Source organism: Mesitornis unicolor, unplaced genomic scaffold, assembly GCF_000695765.1.
Source record: "Mesitornis unicolor isolate BGI_N332 unplaced genomic scaffold, ASM69576v1 scaffold17493, whole genome shotgun sequence".
Taxonomy (NCBI): domain Eukaryota; kingdom Metazoa; phylum Chordata; class Aves; order Mesitornithiformes; family Mesitornithidae; genus Mesitornis; species Mesitornis unicolor.
Window position 1 is genome coordinate 47,320 of NW_010172764.1, and position 15,338 is coordinate 62,657.

The following is a 15,338-nucleotide window of genomic DNA, read 5'->3' on the forward strand; positions in this document are numbered from 1 at the left end:
ATGTATGTAGAGACTAAGAACTAGGTGGAGGCTGGGACCACTCAAAGAAAATACATTCTGATTTGTTTTATTTACTAGCCAATACCTACCGTATATGTCCAGTCTAGCAGTGCAAGAGACAATACCAGCTTCATTTTTTGCAGACAAGGTGTACCAGCCAGCATCTGCTTTCCTGGCAGGCTGAATCAGGAGGCAGACATACCCTGTTGTATCTTGATGCATGCTGGGAAAACAAGTATTTTGGAATTAGTATTTCTCAATAGGATATCAACTTTGAGATTTTACAATATGCACATTAAATATGAAATAGATAAGTTGTAACTTCTCGAAGAGGTAGAAGCCCAAGACATTTGTAGGCAATAGACCTGCTTTCAGCATGGCCTCAGTCAATAATCAGAGTAGCTGAAATCTGTTCTTGCTCCTCTCAGCTGTGCAAATCCATGGTGTGACAGTGTGAACTGAATTGTTGCTTTGTATGTGTTAATACTGGAATTGTTTATTGAATTCCAATGAACTAAACTCATGCAAAGCTGCTGCGTGGCCATATTGTATTTTTTCCTAGTTCAGAAGCCTGAAGAATAACTTAACAAAATACTACGAACATTTGCACAAAGTTGTGATGTTTTTCACAACAGCAACCAGAGCAAGTCAGAAACTTTCCTGTAGCACCCTTTTCCATGAGAAAATGCCTGAGTAGCAAAATATTAAAGATTAATTTGGCCAACACTCTAAAAGAAACCTGCTTCATTATTCCCTCCTCTTCGCTTTTCAGTGATCCAAGACTTTCTGGCTGCCACTTCCAGGAAAAACTGTTCAGTAGGATACCAGAGAACTAAGGCTCTGCTGCCTTCTAGGCTGTAGCTGCTCCTTTTTATCAACCCTAGTGTTTCCCTTAAGGGGAAGGAAGGGAGGGAGATGAGCACATCAAAATACTTGAAGTTGCAGGAAGTTCAGAAATTTGAGATTTTGTTTCCTTATGTACTGAACTGAAACATCGAACCACAGATGAAGAGGGCATTTTGTGCTTCCGACAGCTCTAATAAAAAAGGGAACATTCACTCTTTGCTCCCTGCACTACATAATTTGCCTTATGCTGTGGTCACAGTACTATAGAAGCTCTTGCATGTCCATATTTTGATACAAAAAAGGTCTCTGGGCTTCAGGCAGGAAGATAATACTGAGGCAAGATAGGAGCCCACAAGGACAATGCTGCCTACTGCTTATGTGGATCTGTGCAGAACCTGGCACTGTGAGATGTGGGAGGTTTCCCTTATTCATGCCTCTGCTGAGCTGAAGCAAAACCTTATTTTCTAAGCTTCTGTGAAACAACTGGAAATGATGCATTTTAGGACAGTTGTTCATTTTACATTAACTACAGTGTTTGCATGTGTATAACCATAACCACTGTGAAAGTACCAGTACTTGAAATAAATCCTGGAGTCATCTGCTGAGAGGCAGAGGAAGAAAGACTACAGGCTATAGAAGGTCAGAGTCAGGTGGGCTTTTTGGAGAGGGACAGCAGTCTGTGAATGGGGGCACTGCAAGATTTTTTTTAGGAAGCTTTCGCTCATGATAGGTGTGCATGTGATGTGTAAGAGGTGCTGCTGTGGAGCCAGTTTGCCTTACAGCCAGCCTGCAGGGTATGCATGTGAAAATGTAGTACTTCTTGAAGTTGATCTCAGAGATCCAAAGACTGCATCAAATCGTTGGTTGGAGCCAAGTGAAATAAAATATTATCAATCAGATTTATGCTGAAGTAGAAATCTTTTAAAAAAATAAATTAAAGCAATTAATTTCTCGTTATTTACAGCTTGACACATAATTTAATGAGCTTTTCATTTGCAAAACCTGAAAAATGGCAATGCATTTGAATGCAAGAGCTGAACCCAAACATCCTATTTTGTAAGCATGGATCAAGTCTGTGCCTATGCTTGTGACAAAATTTTATCATCAGCCTCTGTATTTGATATGCTAAACTCTCTATTATCCCATGCTCTGGGGCATTCAGAACCCTATTCTAACTGTCCTGAGTTTGAATTCATCTATAGTTAGAATTAAACTGAGGAAAAAATAGTTTAGAGAGAGAATAAGGTGCTAAAATGTATTAAAATACCCTATCATGGTATCTTTGATAAGAAGATGCATCTGCTGTATCAGGCCTATGGCTTGAAAGGTCTGTCACACCTCTCTGAAGCAGAGGCATATTGTGCTCCATGCCTTTATTCTGAACCAAGGAAGTAGCTAGTGCTCACCTCACAGTGAAGCCAGCTTTTTAAAACTTCATGCGGGTGAAAGAAGTTGTTTTAAGAACACCACCACCTGTACTTATCATACAAGTTTTCATGGAAACAATTGATTCGGCCACAAGAAGCTCCAAGCATGGGTACGATGGTACAGTACCTCATCCTCTCTCTGTGGGATGGGATGGTCTCATTATCCTTCTTCCAGTAAAATACGGGGGGTGGCATTCCCACAACTCTGCACTCTAATCTGACGGGGTATCCTTCAGGAACACCGCAGTTCTGAAGCTTCTCCAAAAACATGGGAGGTCTTTTTACTTCCTTTGCTGGAAAAAGAAAAAGAATGATTGAACAGCAGGTGTTTTATTCTTTTTTTCACTCTGAATGGTATGGAAGAACTCAGCCAAAAATTATTCTTGTGATATCAAAATAGGTTGTGAATTTTTAATGGGATATTGGAAGGAAAGTGAAATGCCATGCCAGAGCCTCTGTAAAGGGAACATAAAGAAAATAATAGGCAGAACTGATGTTCATAAAAGAACGTATGCATATCTAAAGGGTCTAAACTTACTACCATTGCAGGAAATTAATGCCAGATCTATGAATTTCAATATCTCGTATCTTGTAAGTCTTTATTAAAGAACAGCATTCAGATTTGTATTTTTATCTTTAAAAACTTTTTTAAACTAATAAGATTGGGACTGAAGTCTAGGAAGCCTCAACATATATTATGAATTCAAACCCTAAGCATTTTCTGGGGAGAAAATTCAGAATGTCATTTTGCCAAGACAAGAGAGGTGAAGTGATGATGAGGTGGAATTCTTACAGCCCTCTATTAGTAACAGGAATGTACCAGTCGACTGAGCACCAGGTCCATTTCCCTCCATCAGATGAGTTTTATAGCTGTTGAACTCTCCTACTATCAGTGGATTAGCTATCTACTTATACTTGTCTGTAGGGAAAAGCGCATACAAGTAACTTAATCATTGAGATTAGTTTTTCAGTGATTCTTACCTACAACAGTGAGCTCCAGACTAAATGAGTTTTGTCCTGTTTTATTAGTGGCAAGGCAAGTGTAAGTTCCAGCATCATTTTGTGAGAGAGGATCAATAAGTAGAGAGTGCACTCCGGTCTCTCTGACCAGCATCTTGTGGGTGCCATCTGGTAGCACAGGTTTGCCATTCAGAAGCCACGTCAGGTCTGGAGTTGGTAACCCACTCACCTAACAGACAGTGAAACAGCTGGAGATAAATGTCAGACTGACAAATAGATTTTAGCAAATTCATAATAAGCTTTTTTTCAGATACCATCTGGATGATGCCAGAATCTAGAATGGAAAGATTTATTTTTTTTAATTTATCTTCTGTTTTTCTGCTGATTAGTTCCAAAATCTCAAGAGAAAAAAAATACATGAAATGCCTACATTTTTCTTAGTCAGAAAGGAAGAAACTTGTTTATATATCAGGTTCACAAAAGACTATTAGTGATCTACTGGTTTTCTTTTTGTTTAGTGCTGAATATAAATCAAAACCTTGGATCCAAACCTCTAGAGAGTGTTCAATACAGATTACTTTATATTTTGTAAAATTTGATGAAGAATGATACAGTTCTTTGTAGCTGTTAAACTTAATCTAGAATAAGCATTTTTTAGAAAGATTATTAGACTGTATTATAATCTTAATGATCTCTCCAATAGATAGAAGTACTTACTCATGGCTAAAATACTGCTTTCCAAGCAATATTCTACAAACCAGAGACAGAGGGAAGTGGAACTCGCCTGAACGAGGACTGCTGTCTGCCAGGTTTGTGCAGTATCAGACATGCTTTAATGCTTCACAAGCTCTGCCAGGATAGCAGAGCTAAGAATAACCAAATTCTTTGGCATGCTCCCTAGTAAACTTTACATCATAAATTAAGTAGTAATGAATCTTGTTCATCTTCAGGGCACTAATTTCTGCTTAGAGCTTCTACCTTCTTCAGGGTAGGAGACATTCTGGAACGTGGAAGAGGTCAATGTCACCACCACCTTTTGCTATGCTACTGGGACATAGAGGGACTACCAAAATATGTTGGAGCAGATGAGTTTCGTCAAGCTGTTCAGTAACAGGATGTCCACTGTGCGTACTCTAACCTCTGACAACTCTCTCATGTTGAGTTTTGAATCTGTAAATGGGGATGTTTCTGCATCTGTGTGTGCTGGGGAAACATAAAATGAACTGGGCTTTGTTCCCAATTTTCAAGGGGTATTAATTTTCAGTAATTCAGTCCACTACAATGGGAACATTTGTTTGAACAGAATACAACATGCTGAATCCTCTCTTTCTCATGGTTTTCTGCTATTCTGGATTATGTTCAAGAATCTAATAATGGAGCAGAAGGATCTGTCATGCCCAGATGAACTTCTGGAGTCCAGACTGGTAGAGGACACAGTAAACGTATCTAGTAATCTGAACAACCTTGTAAGTGAGCCTTCTATTTCTGAGGCTGTATTTTCTATGTTCTTCATTCCATATAGCATGTGTTGAAAAGAAATGCCCTGAATCAGTCCAGAGACAAGGGCAATAAGAAATTATTTTAAAAAATTAAGCATAAAAACTTTAACATAAATTGTTCACGCATGCCATAAAGAACAGGAAAACACCTAGCAATACTTGTACAGAGGTAGGGACAGTGAGAATGAAGAGAGGAAACAGTTGATACCTTACAATCCAACCTACAAAGTCGCCCTTCGTGTGCTACCATGTCACCTGGAGCCTGTAGAAAGTATGGCCTGAAAAAGCGTTCTTGAACTGCCTCTTTGTCTCCTTCTGGCACCCGGGGTCGTGTTCTGCAACACAAAAATTGCATGTACATGTTTGGAAGTCAAACTTTTTTGCCCTAATGCTTAAAAAAAGAAAGAAATTGTGAAAAAAAGATGAAGATAGCTTGACTTAAATAAAAGGGCAGAAAGAAATGGACTGATTGTAATTTAATACTTGCATATTTTCCATTTAGAAAGATTATCAGATTAACTATATTGGGTGGTTGGATTCCCAAGCTGTCCTTCTCTTTTTGCTTTTTTGTCTGAATTTCATCTTGCTAAGCCATCCCTTGCTTTTAACTCCACCACAACAGGTAAATGAAGTAATACTTTACGCTTAAACTTCCTTGTTTTTGCAGATGACCCTCAGAAATGTTACATTCTAGAAGTGACCTGTTGGCAGGGGACTGCTGCTGCTATTTCCATTTTATGGTTGAGAACTGAAATACAGAGTGCATTGAAGTACAGCAGCTAGTTATTTCGAATGCCTTCAGTAAGAAGCATAAAGAGGGTCTGAATGACTTGTCTTCCCTTTTACCTGTGAGGCTGAATTGTTGATATTCGCCCCCGGACAGGGATACTCTGAACCATCAGGTGGCCTGAACAACTGATTCTCCCCTGCAAATCACAATAGAAACAGAATTAATAGTTGGTTAATAGCTCATTCAATTTTAAAATCTAAATATTTAACATTTAGAATGCATTAGGATTTATTTTTATAGAGTAACTGAACTGTAGTGTAAATATTACTTTTTCAAAGCAAATGCTATGAGCGTGCAGCGGAGTGCAGTGGAGGCAGGGGTTTCTTTGTGTGTTTAGAGCAGTGTTTCTCAGACACTTCAAGGCTGTGGTAGTGCATTGAGCAGCGGTGCCATGTAAACCAGCTTAAGCAGTGTCTGCCCCTGCTTGTACCTAGCATACTTGTTTATTCAGCCACACAGAAACTGAAAAGTAGTTGGGTTGAAATATAATTCAGAAAAAAAAATAAACCAACGAAAAATGGAAAATGTTGCCTGGAAAAAGGATGTGGCTATTTGCAGATCCACATCTTTGCCTCCTAGATAAAGGATAATTTTGTTTGGTGACACTTCCAAATTTGCTGTAACTTTTTATTTCTCTTGCTCTGTTCTTTCTGCCTGAAATATCATGCATGTCTTGTCACCACACCTCAAAAGGTACCTATCAGCAATGTGAGGGGTCAGAAGATAGGACAGGAGTTATTAATCTGAAAAAATGTCCTTAATGGTTGTGTCTGGGATGTGTAAGAATAAGGGAGTTGTTTCATCATTTTTCATTACATGGCTTCCTCTCCTATCCTCTAAAGCATCTGATTTTTGATACAGTCACTGTCTGATGCCAGACTAGGTGGCCCAACCTATGTTGCTATTACCGTATATTAGAAAAAGATAAACCAACCATTTTTGTAGAGGAAAATAAAACACCTTACTTGTGGATTTGCAGCCATAATCGTGTAGTTGCCATCATCATCGTTAGTAGAAGCTTCAATATGTAGCGAACACGTTCCATCTTCTTCTCGGTTCATTTTGAAATGCGGGTTTTTCTTTGAAATCTGCTTGCCATCCTTGAACCAGTATACCTGCAGTGATCAGAACCCGCCCCCCCCGTGACTTAACACTTGCTCTGTGGTAGAAAAGTGACTAGAAAAACTGTAGATAAGAATATGACAGAAGTTGACCAATTGCTAGTAAAAGTTTTAGTGTATTATAAAATCTGCAGATCAGTTACAATGTGAAATAGAATTATTCCAGATTGAACTCAGAAAGCTTCGTATCTCCTTTACATAGCTGGGCCTGTCAGGTCCTCTTTTCTTGGCTACAGGCACATTACTGGTTACCTCAGATGAGTTCTCATCTTTCTGAGAAAAGAAAGATTTTTGGGGGGTTTATGGAGTTCTGTTTCTCTTGGAGTAAGTCCATACAGTACATCACGGCCTGATCCATGCTCAGGAGCAGATACTGTTATTTTAGAAAGTGGGGAAGGAGATAATTTGTTTTAGACCTCTCTCCACAGAGCCATATTCTTAGGAGTGAGACTTTCCAAGGGGATGTACAGAAAATAGCACATAGTTGATTTTCATTCCTTTACCGCTAACAGTGAGAATGACCTACCTTGGGAACAGGTATTCCAACTATTTTGCACGTGAATGTGATAGGAGATCCTTCCATTACCCGGAAATGCTTGAGTCTCTTATCGAAGATTGGTGCTATGTATTTGCCTGAAGGGATTTCCGCATGCTGGATTTCATCGTCTGATTCATCCACTGGGGTACGTTCAAGGCGAAATTCTATTTCATTCATCAGCCTCTGCTCAAAGCTTGAAATCCTGTATTCCTGTAGAGTGAGAGGGGCAGGGCTCTGAACAAGACGAGTCGTGTTCTATGGTATTTGCAGTTACTTGCACTACTAGACTAATTCTAAAATTAGTGAAAAATAAGCCTGTGTAAATTAGGATATATTGAAACAGTCTGAATTTGGTCTGCAGACACAGTTTCTCACTGCATCCTAAGTTTGCAGAATGTAACTAATGAAACAGTTTTTTCAAAGGCAGCTAAAAATCCAAATGTGATTCCTCTAAGTCTTTATGAAAAAAACAATACTCTTGCACACTGTTGATCAAAAAAGATTGTGAAAATACTCATATTTGTCACTTGCTAATTACAAAAATTAATACTGCTATATATTTCCATTCAGAATTAAACAAGGAAAACTACACAGAATCACAGAATCACAGAACGTTAGGGATTGGAAGGGACCTCAAAAGATCATCCAGTCCAATCCCCCTGCCGGAGCAGGAACACCCAGATGAGGTTGCACAGGAAGGCGTCCAGGCGGGTTTTGAATGTCTGCAGAGAAGGAGACTCCACAACCTCTCTGGGCAGCCTGGGCCAGGGCTCTGTCACCCTCACTGAGAAGAAGTTTCTTCTCAAATTTAAGTGGAACCTCCTGTGTTCCAGCTTGTGCCCATTACCCCTTGTCCTATCATTGTTTGTCACCGAGAAGAGCCTGGCTCCATCCTCGTGACACTCACCCTTTAAATATTTATAACCATGAATGAGGTCTCCCCTCATTCTCCTCTTCTGCAAACTAAAGAGCCCCAGCTCCCTCAGCCGCTCCTCATAAGGGAGATGCTCCACTCCCTTAATCATCTACCTACCTATCTACACCTACCAAAACAGAAATCTAGGAAGCAACAATACTTTAGAGTGATTTGTCTTCAGGTTAAAAACTGACCAGATTTCTAGCTGGTGTAACTGAGAAAGCAAAACATATTACATTTAAGTCCTTAGTAGATTAAACAGATGACGCAAGAAAAACAGTCTATTCCTACATAAGTGACCGTTTCCAGGTAGTTTGATGTGATTATGAACCTCCTTCTAATCCCCTGAAGTCAACTAGAGCCCTCTTGTTACTTAGCTGTTTGCATGAAGATGACCAAATGTCTCTTGCTGTGACATGTGAAGCTTCAGACCAACAGCCAGCTTCAGCTTTTGACACCAAACTGTTGTTTGTCCTGAGCACGGTGAAGCACCACAGATACACCTGAATGGACTTTTCTGGTAGCAGACACTGCCTACCCACACTAACATAGACAAGAATATCTTGCTCAAGTCATTATAAACTATCTTGTGGGGAAGCTTGCCTGTAGGCCTGCACCAGTCACCAAGTCAGTTTGCAAGTCCAGAGCTTGAATTCCTGCTTCTGTTGAAAGGCACTGATGAGAGCAGGTTTATGTTTTATACTACTTCTGTGGCAAGCATGGATCTTCGGAATCTCACTTCAGTCTGTCAGATAGTGCTATTACAATGGGTTTTGTTGCTTTGTTATAAGAAGGAAATGATCCATGGCTCGGAAGTGAAATACTTGAGAAATTACCATTTTTTAAATAGATTTTAGAAACTAGTGAATAGTAAATAAGGATATAGACTATCCTTAGATATACTCCATTTGCTGAAAAACAAGGTTCAGAAAATGCATCTTGTCTGAAATCTTACAGAAAGTTAATTAAAGAACCAGCAAAGATCCCAAATGACTGGGACTTACATCCCTGATCACTTAGCCATTCCATCGTACTGCTGATTATGCTCTTGAACAGTAGTTCCCAAATAGTAAGGAGCAAAGTTGGAGAGGCAGCACAAAATTTTAGCTGACAGAGTCTTCTGATTTCTTCAGGAGACCAAGGAGAAAGAAGTGGCCAAAGGTTGAGAGGTTACAAGGGAGTTCTGAGGAGACAGAGGTTTGGAACTTAGGGGTGAGAGGCGGAAAACATGGCAGCCACGAAGCTTGAGTAAAAAAAGCTGGCAATTGCCATGGTGGGATAAATGCCCTGGTAATATCTAATTTTGGTACTGTAACAGTAGAAGTTGCATATTGGTCTCTTCATCTAAAATCTTTTTTGGGGGGTTGCTGTAGGGTCAGCTCTAGTAAAGAGTCTCTATGGTAGGAAAAGGCAGACAGCTCAGACTTTGGAGCAGTGCTGATAATTATGAGGTAACCGAAGTGTTCAGAGGGAGCTTAGGTTGCTAGGTCCCTGCTTCAAGATACCTTCCTTGCCTGTAACACTGTCCCTCCACTCTGACAGGGGCAGTCTGCTCTCTGCTACTCTCTTCAAATGCACCACTGCGAGTACAGCTTTGCCAAGCAGGAGCTTTTGAGCTTGCAGGTCTGTAGAACCCTGCGAGATGTGCCATCAGGAGAGAGACAGCCACTAGATGGTATCATCCACTTTGTCAGTTGGCTTTGTTTGCTCTGTGTGCTGGCCAACAGCTGGTGATCAGCAAACAGGCTTATAAAGTTTCATCTTGGTGAGCTATTCTTTCACACAGTATGTTTCACAGAACCACAGAATATTAGGAGTTGGAAGGGACCTCGAAAGATCATCCAGTCCAACCCCTGCCAGAGCAGGATCACCTAGGCTAGGTCGCACAGTTTGAAACACAAGTTTCAACAAATCACTTCCATAGATCAAATTCTAATCTCAGTTAAACCAGCACAAAATCTAAGAATCTCTGATTTCTGACAGACCAAAGCTGTAGTTTTTCCCTTTAGAGGGCAAGAGCTGATTATAGTGTTCTAAGGGAAAGTTAAGCAATCAGTCTTTTACCCGTGATACTGACAAAAAGCCTGTGTGTTTTTAGGAATGAAGAATCAAGTGAAAATCAGGGATTGACTACTATGTTTTAAGCAGCAGCCATGTCACCAAAATGGACTACAGTCATATTTGGGTTTTAGAGTCTCCCATAAATTAAGGAATTCAGACCTAAGTACTTTATTGCCAGCAATATACTGAAGAACATATTTGAAGTTTTGTTTTCCTTCCATTTCTTTGAGAGCTTAAATAGTTTCCTTTATGTTGTTTAGGTAGTTTTTGACAAGCAGAGAGCAAAATCTTTGGCAAAAATAATTTGTCCTACTGAGAAATGATCAGCTTGAGTCTCTGAATTTTTCAGTAGGACCTGCAGATACTGTATGTAATTCTTCTAAGAGTGAAATTGTTTTCAGGGATTTCACATGCTGTATGGCCTTTGGCAATGTGGAGGCTAATTAAGGAGTAATTAAGCTAGGCATAACCTCTTTCTCTCCTTCCTTTTTCATAATCTAATGACTTGTCATATGGTACAGAGTCTAATTTCTGCCTGTTTAGTCTAGAAGACTAAAAATTGAAAGAGGGCCTTTGGAAGTGCCAACACCTTTTTGTTGTTAAGTGCAACATAATAAAGAACAAGGAAAAAAAAATAAGACGCCTGCATTTGCTCCCACATATGAAACCATTCAATCTGCATGATCTGGAAATCAGCAGATGAGTTATTTACTGCCCTGTGAACTTTACCAACAGTTAACATCATTCTTTTATGGCAGTACATGAATCTGCCACTGGACTGTCATAGTTGTATAGAGTCTTCACCTTTTTTGAGCTACGTGCATGTTTCATTAGACCTACAAAGCATGAATGTGATGACTTTTTTCAGAATGATGTAACTAATCTCTTGATCAGATTTTTCTTTAGTTCAGTTTTCCGGTGACTGTGTCAAAAGCAGGTTTTGGAAATTAAAATTGCTAATGACAAGAATAGTGTTTCAAATTAAAAAGGCAGTATTGTACTTTTGTACTTGTAGTATATCTTCAACTGTATAAAGACTGGGGAATCGTTGCTTGTCCCTGAAGCAAGTTTTTCATCATACAGCGTTCTCTGGCAGAGGGAAGTAAAGGGACTAGGAAGGTATTACCATTACACTTCTAAGGCATGATGTTAATGAGTAAGATACTGATGCCAGAACAAAATGCTACAGAGTAGAGTTAAGAGGGAATGAAATACTGCGAGTTAATGCGTGAGTCCAGTATTGTTTACAGATAGTTCAATTTAGTCAGAAACTCTTCATAATGCCTTTTTTTTTCAGATTCATTGCTGTTCAAAAGAAGTTGTGGTATTTGATAAGCAGTTAATAGTATAGGGTTGCTGTCACCATGAGGGCCTACAGATGAAACCAAACAATACTGATAGAGACAGTTAACATTGTTTGTCTTAAGTTGTCTAACCAACTAACATAAACTTAAAGCAATTATATTCAAACCGTAATTAAACTAATATTTCTTGCCTCTGTTGTAGAACTGAAAAAGTTTTCTGTGAACACAGCGTGTCATGTTTTCCTGACTGATGTGCTGAAGATATTAACATCATACAAACTTGACTTCCTTAAAAAATATGGGCAGTTCTTCCTTTTCTTGTCCACTTGCAGAAGAAAATATGGTAGAGGAAGAAATGCGTTTCATGGGGTCACTTTGAAGTTAATCACAGACAGGTTTTCTCTCACATTTCTTGATGCATCTGTATAATTATCTATATATATATGCTGAATAGGGAACAGCTTTTGAAACCTAGATATTTCACTTATATGCAAAAGGAGAGTAGGCAGTGGTGGTTGCATTAATATTGGCAGGCTATAGGTAGAAGGGTTAAAACTGGCAGACTGTTAAAACTGGCCAGAGCAAAGCCAGGAAATGTGCTGGTGAATGTGTAGCTTAAGCAGCTGTGTACCATTTTTCTCTGGTTATTAGTAGCACCTTGTAAGTGAGCTGCATGGCCACAGAGACATGTAGCGTATCCAGTATATGATTTGACAATGTAGCTGAACCAGTTTAGTTGCCAGCTAGTGCTAGCAGCAGCGTTCCTTTGCTTCCTTCCCTGCTCATATTCGTATGTTCCCACACATCCTTCCTGCCATCGCTGGCCATCATCCCATTCCACAGTGACCTGTTCTGCAGGAGTGAGCTAGAAGAAAGTGACCTCAAAAGGAAAAAAAAAAAAAAGACAACTTCTAGTGTGAATTTGGGGCAGGTGGAGAAGTGAAATGTAACTTCTCTTCTGGGCTCTTGTGAGCCTTTGCACTGTCTTGGCAATATTGTTGTAGGGAGCTGCTGGATAGTTGTAATTTGACCATTACGGCAAACAAAATCTTCTCTCAGTGCAGGTTTTGTTGGAGGTACAGATTCACATCACTTTGTCTCTGTGATTGATCTGTTTGGCCCTATTACCATAATTTTTTGAGCACCTGACAGCAAGACACCCTTCAGGGCAAGGCTATTACTTGCATTTTAGGTATGAGAAATTGATGCCTAAAGAAGCTAAGTGACCTGTTAAGGTAACATAGAAAGTCTGCGGCAGAGCAGGTAGTTGGATCATGTTCTCCTAGATCTTGAGTCAAGTAATCTAGCTCCGGGGCCATTCTGCTGCCTGTGAACCTTTTTGGCAAAAAAAGAGGAATTGCATAGACTGTAGTAATTCCTGTAAGTTTTTAAGTATCTTTGTGTGTGAATATGAGTTCTAAAATCCTGGATCTGTTGAAGTTAAACCTTGTCTTCTGTTGACTTTAGCAAGATTCAGATCTTAGTGAAAATACATGCTTACAGTCAGTAGAAGCTTGTAGCATCATAACCCTCTGATGTTAGCATAGTAACCTGTGGAAATTACCACAGATAGAAAGGCTAGAATAACTTTATTTGAATGTTGATTCTCGTATACTGTATAAAAACATAGTTCTACTCACTGCCAGCTCTAGACAAATTTTACGTTTTAATCTCAGTTTTGTAACTTTTATTAGACTGGCTTTTTGGCAGAGTTACTGTATAATCTAGTTGACAGTTTATCTAAGAAACTGGCAAATATTGCATCTCAGTGTCTGTTTCCAAGCTGTAACACTCCTTCACTTTAACGTTTAATCTAGGCTACTCTGAAATCTTCTATTTAGTTTGAATTCTCCCTCTGTCCCCCTCCCTCTCTCTTTCAGCAGTGGGAATCGAAAAAAACCCAGAGCCAATGTGCATGCTTTTCTTCACTTATGTCCCATGGAAAGGTGTCACTGAAGCAACTTCCTTCTTGTAGTTGGGCCCTCTTACATGGCACAAGGTATGAATACCATGCTATCCAAATGCAAACACAAACCCTGGCAGAGTCTAGCAAGTCGTCTGTGGTACACAGCTAGACAATATTCGAAATTCAGTTCATCTCAAAGTGACAGAGCAAAAGGAAAACAGAAGAGAAAGCAAATGAGATTTGCATCTCCAGCTGCCACAGACTTACCAGCTGGAGTGAGCAGCTCAGGAGTGTGAGTGAAAGCATGAGGAGCTGAGGTTCCCTTTCTGAGGTGATGCAAGCCAGGATCCTTACCAGGAAAACCTGTCTGTACTTTGTTTTCGATTAGATCTAGATCTTGAGAAGACAGCTACGAGTGGTTGTTCAACTCTTCTTTCCCATGATTATTTGAAGTTTATACCTATTAATGTGAAGATCTGATAGTTTGTCTTGGTCAGGTTCTTAAATCTCTTAATTCCTAGTACAGAGCGAACAAGTTTCTGTGAGACTCCTTGGGGTTTAATTCCCACCCTCAGTCCAAATTTGCCTACATTTGCAGACCTTGGGGAAGTGATGTGAAGCCTGGTTTTGGGCGACGTTTTTGGAGTGATTGAATTAAGTGTAATTCTTGTCCTCTAGGGAACAGAGTTCTTGGTGATTCTTGTGACCTTTCTGAGGCTGACTGCTTAGTAGTGGAACTGCAAGGAGATGAGGATTTGATCAGTGTTGAGGTGTTAGTAGTGAGGTGGCCTGTGTAATGAGTTGGGTTCTGCATATGGCTTTAGAGGCTGTGGTTTTTAATGATCTGAAAGCTTTTGGACAAACCCTGTGTCTCTTCTGCTCTGAAATTTCTTTTAAAGTATTCTCTAGCAAAAGTAAAGAATATTCATTTGAGGGCTGTGCATTATTTTCTGAACAGCTGTAGCTTTACTCTTTGTCCTAAAATATAATGACCATGCTGCTATCTGGGTTTTGCATAAGAGACAACCAACCAGCATTGCCACATCGTATTCTTCATAGTCAATGACACAGATATGTGAGCACAGTTTATTGTTATTTGGTTATCTTATAACCAAAAAGTATAAACGAGGCCCAGGTACTTAACTCTCCTTTCTGTTATTATTGTACAGTTCATTCCTTTATTTTTATTACTGTACAGGATTTTGATAGTTAATTACCTCATTTTTCTATTTTTATATTATTGATATATCAAAGTTTTGAGGAGCTAATATCATTAATGTCTACATTTTGCCTGTAAAGCTGGATTTTCTCTATAGTCTTATTGGTGAAGCCTGTAAATGTTTTCAAATACCAGAGTAAAAGAATCAGTTTACATTGCACATTTATATTTTTTTTCCATTTGCCAAAATCACCCCAAGTTTTCTGTCTGCACTTTTCTCCCCGCAATTCTTTTTGTTTCCACACAAGGTGTTCTAACTGAACGTTACCAAGATATTTTACTTGTAAGGAAGATAAAAGGCCCAATGGACTAGACAGACAGATTTTGGGAAGTGGAGATAACACTGGCTGTGCTCTCCTTTCATCGAACGGTGCAGTACCCCAGACACTCACTGAGATTTTGAGACTTGGATGCTTTTTCTTACAAGATTTCAACCTCAGTCTGCAAGAGGAAGCTCTGAGCTCCGTGCTAATAAAACATCATGTGGGTGGAGATGAGTGGACAGGGAAGTTCTTTGTCCTTCTTGTCCTCTTGCACTTTGCAGAAATACTGACCCATCCACTACAGCAAGGACAAGATTCCAGGTGTTTGTCCTAGTTCCTATGTAGGAGAGTCACTCTCTTTCTCTCTATCTGTGTCTTTCTCAGTCTGCCTCTGTTTCTTTTCTCCAACACAAACTGGAAGAAAGGGTTCTAGCAGCTTCCTCAAACAACCCTAACCATTAAGTTGAAATGCTCTCCGAAATGTCCTG

At 39.6% G+C, this 15,338-nt stretch overlaps 1 protein-coding gene across 1 annotated transcript in view; it reads right to left on the minus strand.

Annotated features, from left to right (window-relative positions):
- The window catches only part of MYPN (myopalladin), a 46,268-nt gene that overhangs the window by 3,069 nt on the left and 27,861 nt on the right, over nucleotides 1-15,338 (minus strand). The window contains exons 12-18 of the mRNA XM_010180516.1: nucleotides 7,170-7,391; nucleotides 6,488-6,637; nucleotides 5,579-5,658; nucleotides 4,941-5,067; nucleotides 3,255-3,462; nucleotides 2,401-2,566; nucleotides 90-223 (exon numbers count right to left, since the gene is read on the minus strand). Coding sequence (XP_010178818.1) covers nucleotides 90-223; nucleotides 2,401-2,566; nucleotides 3,255-3,462; nucleotides 4,941-5,067; nucleotides 5,579-5,658; nucleotides 6,488-6,637; nucleotides 7,170-7,391 — 1,087 coding nt within the window. The remainder of the gene's footprint in view (nucleotides 1-89; nucleotides 224-2,400; nucleotides 2,567-3,254; nucleotides 3,463-4,940; nucleotides 5,068-5,578; nucleotides 5,659-6,487; nucleotides 6,638-7,169; nucleotides 7,392-15,338) is intronic.